This window comes from Salvelinus sp. IW2-2015, linkage group LG4q.1:29 (assembly GCF_002910315.2).
Source record: "Salvelinus sp. IW2-2015 linkage group LG4q.1:29, ASM291031v2, whole genome shotgun sequence".
Classification (NCBI taxonomy): domain Eukaryota; kingdom Metazoa; phylum Chordata; class Actinopteri; order Salmoniformes; family Salmonidae; genus Salvelinus; species Salvelinus sp. IW2-2015.
Window position 1 is genome coordinate 14,442,562 of NC_036842.1, and position 21,298 is coordinate 14,463,859.

A 21,298-nucleotide genomic window follows, 5' to 3' on the forward strand; every position below is an offset into this window, starting at 1 on the left:
CCTCGTCTTCTTATCTAGTAGTGTGTCCGTTCGTTGTGTCATGCCATGTTATCTCAAAGCTATTCTGGGAACACATCTGCCTGAGTCAGAGTGTCTGGGATACTTTAAATTCACTAAAACTACTGTACTTTATCTCGTACAGTACCTTTCGAATAAATGTATATCAATCCAATCAAACTTGATTGGTCACATACACATATTTAGCAGATGTTATTGCGCGTGTAGCGGTAGCGAAATACTTGTGTTCCTAGCTCCAACAGTGCAGTAATATCTAACAATACACACAAATCTAAAAAGTAAAATAATGGAATTAAGAAATACTAGGATGAGCAATGTCGCAGTCCAGAGTGTGTGTGTGTATATATATATATATACACATACAGTTGAAGTCAGAAGTTTACATACACTTAGGTTGGAGTCATTAAAACTCGTTTTTCAACCACTCCACAAATTTCTTGTTAACAAACTATAGTTTTGGCAAGTCGGTTTGGACATCTACTTTGTGCATGACACAAGTAATTTTTCCAACAATTGTTTACAGACAGATTATTTCACTTATAATTCACTGTATCACAATTCCAGTGGGTCAGAAGTTTACATACACTAAGTTGACTATGCCTTTAAAACAGCTTGGAAAATTCCCGAAAATGATGTAATGGCTTTAGAAGCTTCTGATAGGCTAATTGACATAATTTGAGTCAATTGGAGGTGTACCTGTGGATGTATTTCAAGGCCTACCTTCGAACTCAGTGCCTCTTTGCTTGACATCATGGGAAAATCAAAAGTAACCAGCCAAGACCCCAGAAAGAAAATTGTAGACCTCCACAAGTCTGGTTCATCCTTGGGAGCAATTTCCAAACGCCTGAAGGTACCACATTCATCTGTACAAACAATATTAACACCATAGAGCCACGCAGCCATCATACCGCTCAGGAAGGAGACGCGTTCTGTCTCCTAGAGATGAACATACTTTGGTGCGAAAAGTGCAAATCAATCCCAGAGCAACAGCAAAGGACCTTGTGAAAATGCAGGTACAAAAGTATCTATATCCACAGTAAAACGAGTCCTATATCGACATAACCTGAAAGGCCGCTCAGCAAGGAAGAAGCCACTACTCCAAAACCGCCATAAAAAAGCCAGACTACGGTTTGCAACTGCACATGGGGACAAAGATCGTAGTTTTGGAAGAATGTTCTCTGGTCTGATGAAACAAAAATCGAACTGTTTGGCCATAATGACCATCGTTATGTTTGGAGGAAAAAGGGGGAAGCTTGCAAGCCAAAGAACACCACCCTAACCGTGAGCACGGGGGTGGCAGCATCATGTTGTGGGGGTGCTTTTTGCTGCAGGAGGGATTGGTGCACTTCACAAAATAGATGGCATCATGAGGGAGGACAATTATGTGGATATATTGAACAAACATCTCAAGACATCAGTCAGGAAGTTAAAGCTTGGTTGCAAATGGGTCTTCCAAATGGACAATGACCCTTAGCATACTTCCAAAGTTGTGGCAAAATGGCTTAAGAACAACAAAGTCAAGGTATTGGAGTGGCCATCACAAAGCCCTGACCTCAATCCTGTAGAAAATTTGTGAGCAGAACTGAAAAAGCGTGTGCGAGCAAGGAGGCCTACAACCTGACTCGGTTACAACAGCTCTGTCTGGAGGTATGGGCCAAAATTCACCCAACTTATTGTGGGAAGCTTGTGGACGGCTACCCGAAACGTTTGACCCAAGTTAAACAATTTAAAGGCAATGCTACCAAATACTAATTGAGTGTATGTAATAAAAAATAAATAAATAAAAGCTGAAATAAATAATTCTCTCTACTATTATTCTGACATTTCACATTCTTAAAATAAAGTGGTGATCCTAACTGACCTAAGACTGAGTTTAAATGTATTTGGCTAAGGTTATGTAAACTTCCGACTTCAACATTATATACACACTACCATTCAAAAGTTTGGGGTCACTTAGAAATGTCCTTGTTTTTGAAACAGATTTTCTGTCCATTAAAATAACATCAAATTGATCAGAAATACAGTGTAGACATTGTTAATGTTGTAAATGACTATTGTAGCTCCTATCTACATAGGAGTACAGAGGCCCATTATGAACAACCATCACTCCAGTGTTCCAATGGCACGTTGTGTTAGCTAATCCAAGTTTATCATTTTAAAAGGGTAACTGATCATTAGAAAACCCTTTTGCAATTATGTTAGCACAGCTGAAAACTGTTGTACTGATTAAAACTTCTTAATGCTAGGGGGCGGTATTTTCACGTCCAGATGAAAAGCGTGCCCAAAGTAAACTGCCTGCTACTCAGGCCCAGAAGCTAGGATATGCATAGTATTAGTGGATTTGGATAGAAAACACTTTGAAGTTTCTAGAACTGTTTGAATGATGTCTATGAGTACAACATAACTTATTTGGCAGGCGAAACCCTGAGGACAAACCATCCAGGGAAAAAAAGGATTTGATGTCACTCTCTTTACAATGGGTTTTCAATGGAAATCTAGAATTCAGTTGCTTGCAGTTTCTATCACTTCCACTGGATGTCAACAGTCTTTAGAAATTGGTTGATGTTTTTCCTTTGTGTAATGAAGAAGTAGCCCTGTTCAGAATGAGGGTCGAGTGAAGTGTACTGTTTGATAGAGGCGCGTGACCTGAAAAGCCCCCTCCACTTTGTTTTCCTCCGGTATTGAACGCATTTTATCCCGTCTTAAATTTAATTGATTATTCACGTAAAAAAATACCTGAAGTTGTATTAGGAAAGTTGTTTGAAATGTTTGGACAAAGATTACAGGTAACTTATGAGATATTTTGTATTCATGTTGTGCTTGTTGGAACCGGTGTTTTTCTGGATCAAACGCACTAAATAAATTGACATTTTTGATATATAATGACGGAATTAATCAAACAAGGACCATTTGTGATGTTTATGGCACATATTGGAGTGCCAACAGAAGAAGCACGTCAAAGGTAAGGCATGAATTATATCTTTATTTCTGAGTTTCGTGTCACGCCTGGCGGGTTGAATTATGATTGTCTGTCTTTGATGGGGTGCTGTCCTCAGATAATAGCATGGTTTGCTTTCGCCGTAAAGCCTTTTTGAAATCTGACACGTTGGCTGGATTAACAACAAGTGTAGATTTAATTTGGTGTATTGCATGTGTGATTTCATGAAAGTTTAATATTTATAGTAATTTAATTTGGATTTGGCGCTCTGACATTTCACCGGATGTTGTCAAATCGATCCCGCTAAAGGGATTTGATCCATAAGAAGTTTTAAAGAAGCAAAAAACTGGCCTTCTTTAGACTTGTTGAGTATCTGGAGCATCAGCATTTATGGGTTTGATTACAGGCTCAAAATGGCCAGAAACAAAGAACTTTCTTCTGAAACTCATCAGTCTATTCTTGTTCTGTGAAATGAAGGCTATTCCATGCGAGAAATTGCCAAAAAACTGAAGATCTCGTACAACGCTGTGTACTACTCCCTTCACAGAACAGCGCAAACCGGCTCTAACCAGAATAGAAAGAGGAGTGGGAGGCCCCGGTGCACAGCTGAGCAGGAGGACAAGTACATTGGAGTGTCTAGTTTGAGAAACAGACGCCTCACAAGTCCTCAACTGGCAGCTTCATTAAATAGTACCCACAAAACATCCGTCTCAACATCAACAGTGAAAAGGCAACTCCGGGATGCTGGCCTTCTAGGCAGAATTGCAAAGAAAAAGCCACATCTCAGACTGGCCAACAAAAAGAAAAGATTAAGATGGGCAAAAGAACACAGACACTGGACAGAGGAACTCTTCACTGTTGACATTAAAACTGGTGTTTTGTAGATTTCCATCAGTCTAATGTCCATTGCTTGTGTTTCTTGGCCCAAGAAAGTCTCTTCTTCTTATTTGTGTTCTTTAGTAGTGGTTTCTTTGCAGCAATTTGACCATGGAGGCCTGATTCACACAGTCTCCTCTAAACCGTTGATGTTGAGATGTGTCTGTTACTTGAACTCTGTGAATAATTTATTTGGGCTGCAATCTGAGGTGCAGTTAACTCTAATTAACTTATCCTCTGCAGCAGAGGTAACTCTGCGTCTTCCTTTCCTGTTGCGGTCCTCATGAGAGCCAATTTCATCATAGCGCTTGATGGTTTTTGCGACTGCACTTGAAGAAACTTTCAAAGTTCTTTACATTTTCCGGATTGACTGACCTTCATATCTTAAAGTAATGATGGACTGTCATTTCTCTTAGCTTATTTGAGACAAGACAAGCTCAGTTATGTCTGTCTGGACTGGACTGTATGTTCTCCTGCGATCTCAGGTGCGGCTGGAAGCAAGGCACCTAACCCCAATCGCTCTGCATAAGACCTTCTGCTAAATGACTAAAATCTCAATCTCAGACATGACCATATGTGTCTGGAAAGAGGGGCTGCATGTTCTCCTGTAAACAGTATCTGCCAAAATGTCTACTACTGATTTGTCTTGGAGTTACAAGTAATATAAGTAGACCCTATTTCAGAGATTTACTGTAGGTCCAGAACTTCACTTCTTCTTATTGGCTGACATCATGAACACCCTCCAAGCAGTTTTCCTTGTGGCTTTGGGCCTCTCTGTTGGTGACTAGCAGCTTCATACGATCTAATTATAATCGGGCATGTTTACCTGCAACAGTTTCAATTCCATGTTGTCATGCATAAGTCTCGATCATTATCATCATCCTTGTTAGCATCATCCAATATTTGTGAATATGTTAAATGTATTCAATGGATGAAGAAAACAAGTAAAGGGGTCAAATCTTAATATTTATATTCATCTGATCTGAACCATCCCTTATCATCTTTCTTATAGCCCAAGCAACCAACCTTAACGACAGGACCCTGTGGCAGCTCAGAAACATGATCCCCTGCACCATGCCTGATAGTTGGCCTATCTTGGACTACACTGACTACGGATGCTACTGTGGCAAGTGAGGCTCTGGTCCCCTGTGGACGATCTGGACAGGTCAGGGGTTAAGGGTCAAGGGACAAGGGTTGGGAATATGGCAATAGTGTTAAAACCATTCCAGTCCACGCACATTCTATCCCAACCACTAATGAATCTATGTTGAATTGACATCAATGAAGGTTTTGCTTTAAATTGTTGTTTCTTTGTTACTTATTGTTGCCACCAAAGTACTGACCAAAGTATTGCCAGTGTGTGTTATTCTGATATTGTCTCAGAGTTAGTGTGTTCTATGGTATCATCCAACGGGTGCTGTGAGGTCCATGGCAAGTGCTACAGTACAATGATGCCATGCAGCACAATGAATGTTGGGCCATCGTTGACAATCCTTACACCGAGTCCTATGCCCATGACTGTGACCAGAGCCTCAGAAAGGTCACTTGTTGCTCCAAAGAGTCCCCTCCCCTCTCACCTCATACACGGCAATGATTAGCGATGTACTGCATTATTTATAGTACTGCTCATGGTATTCATCACACTCTTTACCTTGCTCTTTCCATGTCACTCTCTTTCTCTACCCTCCTTATTGTTCTTTCTCTCACATCCTCAGGCAACAATGACGGTTGTGAGAAGTTCTTCTGCGAATGTGACAGGAAATAAGGCCCACAGAGGACCCTGCTCCTGCTGGATAGACCTGCAGCCATCACACAACATAGTTCAGATAGCTCCTTCACAGTGGTGTAAATTACTTAAGTGAAAATACTTTAAAGTCATACTAAAGTCGTTTTTTGGGGTATCTATACCTTACTATTTATATTTTTGCCAACTTTTACTTCACTACATTCCTAAATGTACTCCATACATTTTCCCTGACACCCAAAAGTACTCGTTACATTTTGACATGAAAATGGTCCAATTCAAACACTTATCAAGAGAACATCCCTGGTCATCCCCTACTGCCTCTGATCTGGCGGACTCACTAAACACAAATGCTTCATTTGTAAATTATGTCTGAGTGTTGGAATGTTGGCTATCCGTGTAAAAAAAGTTGGCTATCCGTGTAAAAAAAGTTTGCTATAAGAAATTTGAAATGGTTTAGAATTTTACTTTTGATACCTACAGTAAGTACATTTGAGCAATTCCATTTACTTTTGATACTTAAGTATATTTAAAACCAAATACTTTTAGACTTTTACTCAAGTAGTATTTTACTGGGTGACTTTCACTAGAGTCATTTTCTGGTATCTTTACTTTTACTCAAGTATGACAATTTAATACTTTTCCACCACTGCTCCTTCAGTGCTCCAGGTAGCTCCTTGTTCAATTGCTTTCCCCCGCTAAAACCACCTTATCTTTTCAAGTCAGCTATTGATGTTACCTGTTGTGACCTACCAGCCAGTAACTCGCTCCTACCAGCCAGTAACTCGCAACCTACCAGCCAGTAACACACTTCGTTCTACTGTACTCTTGGATTTATTTATATTTGAGATTGTGTGGATGATAAACTAAGTAACAGATGAAACTTAATAAAGATTGAGAAACTCGCACTAGTGTCACTGTCTCTCTATTTGGATAACTGTCCACTATGGAAGTAAAGAAAGAGGGAGGCAAAGAGATTATAATTCAAACAGGGCCCAATGTTTTCATATGTCCTACTAGTGATAAAACCTGCACTTTGAGAGGAATATGCACAACATATTTGAACACCTGCCAAACTGTGGAACGCAATGTGACCAGTTCTCTGTTTGTCTGCTCAGGCCCTTCTCAGGTGTGCTGCTGACAAAAGACCTCACAGACAAAAGAGCGTTCCCCCTCTTCCTCTTGTCATGGTGAAGAGCAGCAGCAATAAGCGACAGAAAAACTTCACACAGCAACATAAACCCTCTGTTTAGCGAGTGGTTCATAAATGTTAGTAGCATTCAGGTGGGACAACACTAGACTCAACAGGGGAGCCTTCAGAATGGCACCGAGAAGCAGACTGGTTGGCGGCAAATTACTGGCCTGCATTTTAGAAAAAGACCACCGACTGACATTTCATTGGGAGAGCTTTACACATGTCCAGACATTTTAACTTGGCATACTTATTGGGTAATATGTAGTGTTTCTGTTCTTCGGAACAGCATGTGCCGCTTCATTGTGGGGTTGGAACTTGGAACATTCCACAACATGTAGGTCTACCTGTACCAGCCTGCCAGAACAGCCTGGTCTCAGACGTCAGACGTCAGACGGAACACAGTAAATGTCCAGGACTCTCAAATTAGTATGATACCTGTATGTTATGTTTGGTTACATAAGACAGATGGTTACCTTAAGGCAAAATCTAAAGTGGGGTGATTGGTCGAGGTGGATGGGTGGGCAAATATAACACAAGTTCGAATCTCATCACGGACAACTGGGCCAATTGTGTTCCCCCTCATGGTTCTCTCTGACACAGCCCGGGATCAAACCCGGGTCTGTAGTGATGCCGCAAGCACTGCGATGCAGTGCCTTAGACCGCTGTGTCACCCGGGTTACCCACGGACAACTTTACCATTTGAGCAACTTTTCAACTACTTACTACTTTTAGTTACTTTGCATTTAGTTAACCCTTCCCCTTCCCCTAACCATTTAACCTAACTCCTAAACTTAACCCCTAGCCAAGCTAACATTAGCCAGCTAGCTAGAATTTGTAACATATCATACATTTTTCAAATTCATAACATATAGTACGTTTCGCCAAGTCATAAAATATTGTACATTTTGCAAATTTGTAACATATCATACGAAATGGCTGATGGATATCCACAAATGAATAGATACCGTACGAAGCATATATCCTACTAAATGGAGTGTCTCGGATTTACATACAGAATAATATGAAATGCTCCAAGTCCATGCTGGTCAGAACATACAATAGTGGACACATGCCATGCTGGCTTTTGAGTTATATTTGGAAATAGAGAACTATCATGTTTATGTTTTGTGGGGAGGGGTCATGACACATGGCATCACCTTTCATGATGACCATACAATGTGAGATCCGTGTTCACACGCACACACTAGTTTCAGGCTGACCTAACTACCTGGAACTATTCACAACATCTGTAGTCCAAGGACATTGGACTAGGGGGGGGTAAGAGAGAACAAGTGAAAGCAGACTCACATCACTCTCTATTCCGAACACATGGTGACTCCACCTAGCATGTAAACACAGGCTCCAATGCTGTCATGGTAACAAACCACTTACTGTTTCTACCGCCCAAGTGAGCTGATGTTCACGTTGCCGGAGGCTCTACAGCATTACCCAACAGTACTGCAGATAGTTGGGCGTGCCAGTCAGGGTGGCTCATGTGGAGGCATGCCATTGTATCACTCCTCCACCCAGAACATCCATTGACATAGGCTGTTTGGAATGCATGATGTGGCAGATAGGAAGACACCCAGGGAAATCTGAGCCTTATTGATGTAGAGCACAATAACAAGCCTTTAGATAGTGTTCGGTAGTGGAAGCATGAGCAAACTGCACACCTGACTTATATACTAATATTTACATTTTTACATTTTAGTCATTTAGCAGACGCTCTTATCCAGAGCGACTTACAGTAGAGTGCATACATTTTATTACATTTTTACATACTGAGACATACTGAGATACCGGCCAAACCCTCCCTAACCCGGACGACGCTATGCCAATTGTGCGTCGCCCCACAGATCTCCCGGTTGCGGCCGGCTGCGACAGAGCCTGGGCGCGAACCCAGCCCAGCCTGGGCGCGAACCCAGAGACTCTGGTGGCGCAGCTAGCACTGCGATGCAGTGCCCTAGACCACTGTGCCACCCGGGAGACTAGTATGAACAACTCAAAAGCTTGATTAGTTAGGATGTTGACAACTGTGCCATACAGATTGCAAAATAGTTGGTAAGAGATTTTTTGATGTACCGATTCCATGGTACGGGTGTTTGAGTTGATATATAAAAACAACGCAAATTCAAGACTTCGTGCTTTTCAGCTAAATTATTATATAGAATTCTTGCCACCAACAAAATGTTGAATATTTGGGGCATAAAATCATTGATGCTCTGCAGATTTGTTGTGAGATACAGAATCAATAGACCATTACTTTTGGTATTGCCCTCAGGTAGCCTGTTTCTGGTCTCAGGTTCAGGAATGGCTGAAAATGCATAGCATTGATCTAAAATTGACCTAGAAATAAGTACTGTTAGGAAATCTGGAGAGACCGGGTCAGTCAATTACTAATATACTAATACTCTTACTAAAAGTATTTATCTTCAACACGCAATCTGTAGATTCTATTCGATTAATAGATTGAAATTGTACGTTAATCATAGCATAGTTGAAAGATATGTGTTGCGTAGAAACACGAAGTGGGTGGCCAGAAGAGATAGATGGGATGGGCTGAGGTTGGTATGTGGAATTGGAGACAAGTGGGAGTGGAGTTGCTGTGTGAGAGAGAGAATGATGGTCAAAAGACACAGGAAAGAAAAAAAATGTCAAAATAAAAACATAAAAGTACATTTGAATGACACTAAGTGGCAGTGTTTTTACAACTAATGCTGGTTTGCCTGAGACTGATGCCGTGCAGGTGTTTGTACACGTGCATATGCACACACTCTCATTCAAATAAACACATACAAGAACACATACGTACATGTAAGTGCCAGACAGGCACACAACATATACAGTTGGCATTGCTGTTATGATTTCAGTTTCCCTGATGTCCTTTGTTTTAATATATATATATATTTTTTGCATTGTTAGCGGTTTTCTGTCTCTTCCTTTTTTCTCTTGGTGTGTTGGTGCATTTGGGGTTCTTGGGGGTGGGGAATGGAATTAATTGTATTTTCTTCGGGGGGGGGGGGACTGTGGGAGGGGTCTCGAATGGTTGAGGGACAGCTATTCACAAGATTGTGATCATGAAAAAGGAAGCTATGACATATATTTTATATCACTATCATGCACACTCACACAAGGATGGCTCTGTTGCAGAAAGACTGATACATGTTTGTAGTGCTCTTGATGCTGTATTGTTTGTCCTTCATGTTCTAATACTTTAATGTTACCCCTTCCTTGTGTTTTTTTGTAATAAATTAAAAAGCTTGATTAGTTATAATTGCTGCTGTTCACCGGCTTTGGACAAAAACCTGTTCCTACTGCGTTCCATTCATGGGACAACAGAAAGAATGTGCAAGATTCCGTCCACATTTGTCAAAGTAGGCTCATTTGAGTAGCTCATTTTGGTATGCGTGCTTATAGTAGGGGTTAGCTTAGATGTCTTCTGATAACTAGTATAGGAAACTAGTATAGGAAACTGGAGGGTGGTATGTTGTGTCTGTTTAGCTATCCATGAAGTTTCAGAATTTATTTACTTCACCTTTATTTAACCAGGTAGGCCAGTTGAAAACAAGTTCTCATTTACAACTGCAACCTGGCCAAGATAAAGCAAAGTGACAAAAACAATTACACAAACAAACGTACAGTCAATAACACTAGAAAATCTGTATACAGTGTGTGCAAATGAAGTAAGGAGGTAGGCAATAAATCGGCCAAAGTGGCAAAGTAATTACAATTTAGCAATTGACACTGGAGTGATGTGCAAGTACTAGAATGAGAACTTAATATTATATTCAAATGTTTAATAAAAACTCAAAGCATATATTACATTTGTTCAAAGGCCAGTTAAGGTGGGTGAAGTTGGAGTCTGCATGGCAGTTATAAAGAACACCCAGCCTCAGTGGGAGGGCATTGGGTTTATACAATTAGTGCCCCATATACACCTAAAAACATCTGGATGTTTCCCAGAAGCCTAGGTACACTAAAATAAGATATTATGATCTTGGTGCTGGGAAACTCACCCACTGAAATGGGTAAAAAAAAAAAACAGTAACACACATATTCTGTAAGAAATACAAAGGTGCAAATCAATTTCACATTAGTTGGGGCCCAGATGAGCCGTGGACGTAAGGGCCACTACAAAGGAACACATTGTAGTCCTCCTAACCTCTACCATCAGATGGGGTCAATTCAATTTTAACAGTCAATTCAATGAGTCACTTCCTCGATCAAGATTAAATCAGGTTTAACATTGCACATTTCCTTAGCAACAGATTGTCCAGCTGGCAAGTTGAGACAGCTACTTAGATCCACACCTGAATCAGAAATGGCAAAGCTGGCTCGCTTCCTGACCAAACGAGAGAGAGTTCACTCTACCAGAAAGTGACAGTTATCCAGTCACCCCGAACTCTGGCTGATGAATACTTCTGAGGGGTGGGAGAGTCCAGGGTAAAGGGGGCTCTTCAGGCTGGTTCCCCCACTCCTTGGCCATGAGGGGGGACGTTGGAGGGAGCGGGGAGTGGTGATGCGGCGCTGTACCTGGGCTTTACTATACCCAGCCCCCTCGGGCTCCACACACACACAGTAGTTCTGTCCCCCGTTGTTGTCCCAACGCAGTGCGGCCCCGCTGCCTGGCCGGAACAACACACAGAACTCCAGACGCTCGCTGGGATCCAGGTTTTGGGGGAGGGGGACATCAAAGGCAAACACCTCAGTCTCAGCGCCCCCATATCGCTGCTGCAGGTAGGAACAGGGGATGTCCTGGTGGCTTCGCCACGAGTCAAAGGTTACTCGCACGTACACAGCTTTCTCAAAGCTGACATTGCAGACACGCACTGTGCCACTCAGTGATCGCTCAGTCACACTGCAGCTCTCCAGCTGCACCAGGACCTCCTGCAGGCGGGCTTGGAAGGTCTTGAAGTCTGCCGTGGGTTGGGGGAAGGACAGACTTAATCTGCAGAGCTGCTGCTTCCCACCGGCAGGACCCGGCCACAGGCCCTGCGGTCTGACAGGGGAAGAGGAGGTAGAGGGGGAAGAGGAGTCAGCCCTCTTGGCCGTGGAAAAGGAGTTGTCTGGGATATACAGTCGCACTGCAGTGAGAGACAGCCCCTTAGTATCAGCAAACACTACATGCTTCTTCTTAGGGCTGGCACTGCTCCTGCGCACACAGCTCTTGGTCTCTGATCGCTCTGGGGAGGAGGAGGAGGATGAAGATGAGGAATGCGGGGCAGCAGTGTGAAGGCTGGCCCTGGGAGACCGGTAGTCTCTGGTGTGAAGGTGAGGTCTCAGGACCTTCATAGGGGACACACCCTGTAGGTGACAGAGAGGCAGGCTCTGGCTCAGGCACAGTCGCATGGCGAGGTCCACTGGCATGGCAGACTGCTGGGGTATGGAGTGGCCTCCAAACACATGAAGCACTCTGAGGATGGAAGGAGAAAATGATGGTGAGAAATGGGGATGCATTTCCCCCCCCAAAAAATATCTAACATCTACAAATGTGTTTGGTGAGATCCAAAGGATTAGTGAACACTTACTGTGTACAGTTCATTCTCAGACTGGACGTTGTATGGAGCGGAGCTAAAAGTTGTTCTAGCAAAGACCAGAATGATATCTGTGAACAAGAAAAACACCAAATGTAATACTCAATCTATAATGACACTGTTAAAACCCTAATGTCACGGACAGACGGAAATAACTGGAATGAGCATCTGACACAATTATACAAGATAAAAAAATTGAGTTCCTGAGATGATTAAAACCCAAACTACACTATGGAAGTTTAGGATGTAGCATACATATGCATATATAAACCAAAGACAAAATTTATATTTTCTAAGATTTTTTTTTTATTAGTAATAATTTACTTTAAAAACAGGCATGTTTAAGGTTAGTGTAGGTAACACTATAAACAACACCAGTGACTAAGTGACAAATCTGCAGACAAGATGCATAGCTAAAATGGCACCCATAATAGCTTGAACCACAATTCTTAAAATGTAAATACATTTTTTTTAAATCACTTAAACATGTGATTTGATCAATTATTTGAATTAAAATGTCCTTTCCCCTTACTATAAAACCACTAACACATCTTAAGCCTTGCATGAAATGACCAAATTGCTAGAATGCACACCCACCATGTGCTTTAAAAAAAAAAAGATTTGACCCAGGAAAAAGTTGTCAGGGATGTTGAATTTGTTCAAAGTGGTATTTTATTTTTTTTATATATAAAAGGATATGCTAACACCAGTGATATGGAATTATAGCAGCTATTCCCTGAAATGATTTTTTATATTAGTAATGGTTTTAAGTAGTCAACTAAATAAAGCTAATTATTACTTCTGTATTACGACATGTAAAGTGAGACAACTTATTTTTTTTAAACAAAATATGTCTCTAGACCTCAACTCATGACCCCAGAGATTATCCAATTTAATGCTACTGATCTACAACATTTTATTTTTTTTGCAATTTAACTAAAAACACTTAAAACACTTATTGTGGGACAGGAAAGCCATCGTTTTCGTAGAACGACCCAGTTAACGAGCTATTAAAAACTAAACACATGGACACACACATTGCATACGAAGTAGCCCTAATTTGTGAAAAGATGGCCAAAAAAGAAACGTAAAAAATAAGAATAAACCTAGGCTACTTACGGAATATTCACTCCAAAATCACTCTAATAAAGTCCATCTGCAATTAGCTTGAAGAATAGAGAATAAACACGCTGAACAGCTTCGGGAAATCACCTCCCAGTTGTTTCCATTCTAAACGTTGTTACAGTATCACACCTTTCGATGGCTCATGTGAATGTTCTCTCAAGACATCCAAGCGCTATTTAATGAGATACTACTCGTGAGTCGTGCCCCCAGCATTTGAGTCTTCACGTGTGGTTTAACCAATCAAATGTCTCCTGTCTCCACCTTCGTCAAACGGAGCTTCCTGTATGAATGAAGTGTGGCATGATCAAATTAATCTAATGTAGCAGACTGGTCTAATAGACTAGACGTAACATAATAGACTAAATGTAAATCCGAGACAATCAAATTAAATTTGATATGTTATGTTTGGTATGGTTACATAACGTGAACTTACATTACGTGTAACACGCATATTGAATCTAATGAAGGACAACTGCAGCATTTGAGCTAATTAGACATTTTGCAACTACTTACTACATTGTACTACTTAGTGTGTTAGCTAACCCTTCCCCTAACTCTAACATTAACCCTAACGTTAGACACCTAACTTTAGTCACAACAAATTGTAATTTGTAACATATTATATGAAATGGATGATGAACATCAACAAATATATATATACCAAATGGATTATGACAGATTTACATTTACTATGTTATGTCTATCCATGAGTCCAGGTTGCAGCTAGCAGGCAAAAATAAATGCCTGAAACTAGATCCCCTACATACTGGGGCATTCTTCTTCTTTGGGGTTTAACGGCAGTTGGCATCCAACATGTTGCATTACCACCCCCAACTGGACTATAATATAAATCCATTATACTTTGTGATACAAAATGGAAAAAAGTCACACACAATTTTTATTTATTTATTAATAATACAAATAAAATACTCATATACTATACTCATTAAAAATCCACTACCTCATTCCACTACTTTGAACCTATCTGCTCCTGCACCATGCCAACGGCTTGAGGACCGGGACCCAACACTCAACACACCCTGTAACTCTTTTGAAGTCATATCTCGTATATCCAAATACTTCTCTGCAGCTGCCTACATCTATTTTCTATGATTAAGTTCCATTTCTGCGGCACAGTTGATAACCATTGCTATGAATGCTAAGAAGCCAACCTTACTGAAGCATATATCACTCGTTGGCCTATACTTCTGTGCTGGCACAGATCTGCTAGTTACAGGGATCCTCCGTGGATCCCTCACCCTTGACCCATCCTCCTCCACTTTCATCACTGCCTCAGCATACTACACCTTCTGCACTACTCTGACTCTGGCCACCTCAACCTGCCTCTCTTACACTGGACACTTCCAATCCCCAGCAACAAGGGCACCCCAACATTTCACCCACCAGGCAAGGATTTTTGGGGGGAGGTCAATGAGAAAGTGTCAAATTTGGTTAGCAAAAATATGAATGGCTTATTTGCTATGTGAGGTTACTTGATCTATTAGACGTTTCATAATGCTTAAATCGTTACGTGTGTACTGATAAAAGTAGGACACGTGATATCCCGGCAACTTTGAGAAAAAACACCTTTGTCTCGAGAAGGCTATGCATATTCATGGCATGAGGCTAGTAGCATAGCATCTCCCTCCATTGAATACAGGTGGTTGATGTCAACAATCCTCATCGAATATTCAAAAAAGGATTACAATGATTAGATGTATCCACCAATCCAAATAAAGGATAGTCGGGAGCTAGAGAGCCTGCCGTGCTGCTTTGTGAACAATTGCTCCCATTGTTAGGGCGTAGAGACATGTACACAATATATACAAAAGTATATGGAAACCCCTTCAAATGAGTGGATTCGGCTTTTTCAGCCACACCCTTTACTGACAGGTGTATAAAATCGATCACGAAGCCATGCAATCTCCATTGACAAACATTGGCAGTAGAATGGCCTCACTGGAGAGCTCAGAGACTTTCAACGTGGCACCATCATAGGATGCCTCCTTTCCAACAAGTAAGTTAGTCAAATTTCTGCCTTGCTAGAACTGTTCCGGTGAACTGTAAGTGCTGTTCTTGTGAAGTGGAAACATCTAGCATCAACAACGGCTCAGCCGCAAAGTGGTAGGCCACACAAGCTCCTAGAACGGGACTGCCGAGTACTGAAGCGCGTAGCGTGTAAAATAGCCTGTCCTTGGTTGCAACACTCACTATCGAGTTCCAAACTGCTTCTGGAAGCAACATCAGCACAATAACTGTTTGTCGGGAACTTCATGAAAGGGCTTTCCATAGCCGAGCAGCCGCACACAAGCCTAGGATTATCATGCGCAATGCCAATCTTCTGCTGGAGGGGTGTAAAGCTCGCTGCCATGGAACTCTGGAGCAGTGGAACTGGAGTGATGATTAACGCTTCACCAGATGCCAGAAGAACGCTACCTGTCCAAAAACATAGTGCCAACTGTAAAGTTTGGTGGGGGAGGAACAATGGTCTGGGGCTGTTTTTCATGGTTCGGACTAGGCCTCTTAGTTCCAGTGAAGAGAAATCTTAACGCTACTGTATACAATGACATTCAAGACAATTCTGTGCTTCCAACCTCGTGGCAAAAGTTTGGGGAAGGCCCTTCCCTGCTTCAGCATGACAATGCCCCCATGCACAAAGCAAGGTCCAGACAGAAATGGTTTGTCGAGATCGGGGTGGAAGAACATTACTGGCCTGCACAGCACCCTGACCTCAACCCTATCGAACACCTTTGGGATGAATTGGAACGCGACAGCGAGCCAGGGCTAATCGCCCAACATCAGTGCCCGACTTCACTAATGCTCTTGTAGCTGAATGGAAGCAAGTGCACTATTTGTTTTTTTTCCCCTTTCTCCCTACATAATTCTGATTGATGAGAGGGTGTTTCAGACATAACTATTCCACTATAGCTAATATTTTAATAATTTATTATAAACGTTAGTAGTTTCTTTTTCTTTTACTGTATATATGTCATACATTACTGTTCCTGATTGATGTTCGACGAGCAGGTGTCCACATACATTTGGTCATGTAGTGTATCTTGTCAGTATATCCATCTTTGTCTAGTATGTTCCAAATACCCAACAACCGGATATTCCAGTTTTCAGGGAACATGGGAGCAGCTATAAGGACACGCCTGGTTCCCAAATTGATGACGTATGTTGCGCAGCTGAGACTCGAGTGGATATGAATGGATTCGGTTCAGTCAGTTGTCCTGATAAGCCATGCTCTTCCCAGCTAGCTAGTTTATGCTGGCAACAACAGCAGCATGGCTCTGGTTAATTAAAGGGATACTTCACCGCTAGACATTATTTGGGGTGTTTTTCCTATCTCCCTACATAATTCTGATTGATGAGAGGGTGTTTCAGACATAACTATTCCACTATAGCTAATATTTTAATAATTTATTATAAACGTTAGTAGTATATTTTTCTTCTACTGTATATATGTCAATCATTACTGTTCCTGCATACTGCGGTGTAAACTCGCCTCGGTTTCCGGAGCAAATAAACTGTCTTGAATACAAGCCATATCTACTTTTTGCTATATTGACAGACTAATCTGTTTTATTGAAACATGTTTACTTGCCAACAAATTAAAGTTTAAATAATACACCAGCTCCCTGCATGATTTGTTTAGGAAGTAAGATTGAAGTTAGTTAATCCAAATACATTTCATGAATATCACAATGACATGATCCAGAAGTTGAAGTCAACACTTTATTGGTTTCTGATGCAGCTGGAATCAGTCACTTCTCAGTACACTTGTAAAATAGATGATATAAAACACCATAATATACATATGTACAACAGCTGGCAATATCTAATCGCCCAACATCAGTGCCCGACTCCACTAATGCTCTTGTAGCTGAATGGAAGCAAGTACCTGCAGCAATGTTCTAACATCTAGTGGAAAGCCGTCCCAGAAGAGTGGAGGCTGTTATAACAAAGGGGGGGACCAACTCCATATTAATCCCATGATTTTAGATTGAGGTGTTTCTGTACAGCACTTTGTGACATTGGTTAATGTAAAATGGTGATGTTAAAAGGGCTTTATAAATAAATTTGATTGAAATTCCAATTACTGTAGCTAACATGTGTGAATGACCAGTGCAACGGTGTTGTATCAAGGTGCTTTCCACTATTGCTTCCCAATGGGCAGCAGTGGCACTTCCTTCACTGGGCAGCTGTATCACATGTTCCTGGCAGCCCTAGTTACAGCCTTATTTTAAAATTGATTTAATAGGTTTTTTCCCCCATCATCAATCTACACACAATACCCCATCATGACAATACAAAAAAAGGTTTGTAGAAATGTTTGCTAATTATAAAAAATAAGTACAATAATCACATTTACATAAGTATTCAGACCCTTTACTCTATACTTTTTTGAAGCACCTTTGGCAGCGATTACAGCCTTGAGTCTTCTTGGGTATGACACTACAAGCTAATGGCAGGTTAGATGGAGAGCGTTGCTGCACAGCTATTTTCAGGTCTCTCCAGAGATGTTCGATCAGGTTCAAGTCTGGGCTCTGGCTGGGCCACTCAAGAACATTCAAAGACTTGTCCAGAAGCCACTCCTGCATTGTCTTGGCTGTGTGCTTAGGATCGTTGTCCTGTTGGAAGGTGAACCTTCTCCCCAGTCTAAGGTTCTGAGCAGGGTTTCATCAGATCTCTCTGTACTTTGCTCCGTTCATCTTTCCCTCAATCCTGACTAGTCTCTCAGTCCCTTCCACTGAAAAACATCCCCACAACAGGATGCTGCCACCACCATGCTTCACCATAGGGATGGTGCCAGGTTTCCTCCAGAAGTAATGCTCGGCATTCAGGCCAAAGAGTTGAATCTTAGTTTCATCAGACCAGAGAATCTTGTTTCTCATGGTCTGAGAGTCTTTAGGTGCCTTTTGGCAAACTCCAAGTAGGCTGTCATGTGCCTTTTACTGAGGAGTGGCTTCTGTCTGGCCACTCTACCATAAAGGCCTGATTGGTGGAGTGCTGCAGAGATGGTTGTCCTTCTGGAAGGTTCTCCCATCTCCACAGAAGAACTCCAGAGCTCTGTCCGAGTGACCTCAGGTTCTTGGTCATCTCCCTTCTCCCAAGGCCCTTCTCCCCCAATTGCTCAGTTTGGCCGGGAGGTATCGGTGGTTCCTAACTTCTTCTGTTTAAGAATGATTGAGGCCATTGTGTCCTTGGGGACCTTCAATGCTGCAGACATTTTTTGGTACTCTTCGCCAGATCTGTGCCTCGACACAATCCTTTGAGCTCTACAGACAATTCCTTCGACCTCATGGCTTGGTATTTACTCTGACATGCACTGTCAACTGTGAAACCTTATATAGACAGGTGTGTGCCTTCCAAATCATGTATAATACATTTAATTTACCACAGGTGGACTTCAATCAAGTTGTAGAAGCATCTCAAGGATAATAAATGGAAACAGGATGCACCTGAACTTAATTTCAAGTCTCATAGCAGAGTCTCAATATTTATGAGGTATTTTTTATATGTAATACATCGGCAAACATATCTAAAAACCTGTTTTCCCTTCATCATTATGGAGTATTGTGTGTAGATTGCTGAGGATAAAAAAAAAAAAAATTCTAATCCATTTTAGAATAAGGCTGTAATGTAACAAAATGTGGAAAAAGTGAATGGGTCTGAATACTTTCCAAAGGCACTGTTCATCCAGGGTGACTTCTAGGATAGATATGTAGTTATATATGACAGTTAAAAACTAGTCATGTAAAACCTGATGCTTATTAAGAGCTTAATGTTTCTAACAGGGCTTTTGGGTGTGTCTGGGCAAGATCTTTGAGGCAGTTGATTGGTTGCATTCAGATTAAACTGGACCTTTTATTTCAACCTTACCTCAGCTGACCTCTCACCCCCAGACATAAAAGCACAGCTGCACTGAAGGTCTCGATGAAGTGACTGGCTGATGCTGTCACAAACATTGTTGTAAGAATCGGACCAAATTGCAGCGTGGTTTGGGTTCATCATCTTTATTACGTGAACCGGCAAAAAAAAACAATAAAGAACAAAACGAACATGACGCTATGCAGTGCTCAAGGCAACTATACACAAACAAGATCCCACAACCAACAGGTGGGAAAAGGCTGCCTAAGTATGATCCCAAATCAGAGACAAAGATACAGCTGCCTCTGATTGGGAACCATACCAGGCCAACCTAGAAATAAAGAAACTAGAATGCCCACCCTAGTCACACCCCGACCTAACCCAAAATAGAGAATAAAGGATCTCTAAGGTCAGGGTGTGACAGATGCATGCTTGTCTATTGCATGGACACTTTCACTGGTGAGCTCACACCTAGTCTATGAGTAAGGTTAGTCTGTTAATCTGCCTATATTATTTATGTTTATCCATCTGTCTGCTGATCCTCCTACTTGTCTGCCTATGTGCCAGCCTCTGAGCCTAATATGCCCTGGGAAAAATTGGTTCTTGTTCTAGGCTAAAACAATTTTTTTCTCTCCCAATACAGTATGTTTCAATGATGACGAATAGCTGGGAAGAATAGGAGAAAAATTATCTTATCCCACCTATATCCCTAGATAGTTCACTCCGTCTCTGAATATCAGAACTGGTCATTGATTTTTGTTTTTTACATGTTTAAATGAACTGTAAATTGCACTGGGATCAAAGAGACTCTTCCCAGAACAAAGCATTGCTGGGTCATTATTTTGAATAGACACAGACATTAGAGACAGCTGAAACGTCCACCTTCAACCTGCACCAAACAAGCTATACAAAATTAAACTGGGGGCATAAATAATCTCACTAAAGGCTGATAAAGTATCTGCTCTCTGATATCTCAACCTTCCATAGAGAAGTGGAATAGTGCATCAAGATGGACAGTGGCAGGTGATACCAGAGGTGATACCAGATGTGATACTAGAAGTGCCAGATTTATAAAGACAAAGAAAATACATGTTCTTAAGCGACCATATCTGAAAGTCTGGAACGGATGTTCCGGGTCAATTAGATGGGCACTGGGGATTTACTGCAAATCATGGATAAGGGGAAGATTATTGAGCAATACAAACAAGTTCACTATTTACAGGATTTAGATGCTTGCTAACAGAGATGGCACCACAGGTCCCAGAGTGGTGTGGCAAAGAAAACATTCTGGGGCTGTTGTTTTTCCTGATCTGGTAACCTAACCAGGTAAACCCTTGGACCTTATACTGTATGATACTGTATGACGTGATAAATCTGTTGTAAAAAGTTTGAATATGGGCTATGATTGAACCAGAGTTTTTCTAATCAGGTCACATTGTTAAAAAAACTCCTGGCCTTGAGGAGGATGAATTAGATTTTAAAGAAGGGGACTAGGTGAGTTTCCTATACACAGAGAAAGCAACATGATTGGACAATACAACTCAGAAGGCTGAGCTTGCTTTATGCAGTTTTACATCATGTAGTCCTGCCCTATGCAACTGTAGGCCTAGTTAAACATGAGTCTATTGACACACAGATGCATCAATCTAAGTAACATTATAAAAAAATCCCCATCAAATGAAGCAAGAGCTTTCGTTTTCATGGGCTGCGTCTCAATCTATCACATCTGCCTATGGCGGACTTCCGCATCTGCGGTGGAAGGTGGCCGAGCTACAGCGGGGTTTTTCAGACCCTGAGACATCCCGAAAATTGGTCTTCTCACCAAAACGTCTGAAGTCGGTACAGTCGATGTGCCAATTTTTGTTTAGCTTCCGAATCTCCCCACTGTGGAAAGGGGAGATAATCACGAGCACAATAGTGTTATCCATTTTGCATTTCTACAACCCCCACAAGTGTCAAGTGACTCGTCTGAAGGTAACTGGTACCGGTTGAAA

General features: G+C 41.4%; 1 protein-coding gene across 1 annotated transcript; it reads right to left on the reverse strand.

Moving 5' to 3' along the window:
• Positions 1–10,634: 10,634 nt before the first annotated feature.
• LOC111961539 (protein phosphatase 1 regulatory subunit 3C-B) lies at positions 10,635–13,580 on the reverse strand. The gene is made up of 3 exons (XM_023983892.2): positions 13,425–13,580; positions 12,300–12,376; positions 10,635–12,184 (listed from the first exon to the last, which is right to left on the reverse strand). The coding sequence occupies exons 2-3, from the start codon at positions 12,311–12,313 to the stop codon at positions 11,164–11,166; spliced, it is 1,035 nt and encodes a 344-aa protein (XP_023839660.1). The 5' UTR covers positions 12,314–12,376; positions 13,425–13,580; the 3' UTR covers positions 10,635–11,163.
• Positions 13,581–21,298: the final 7,718 nt, after the last annotated feature.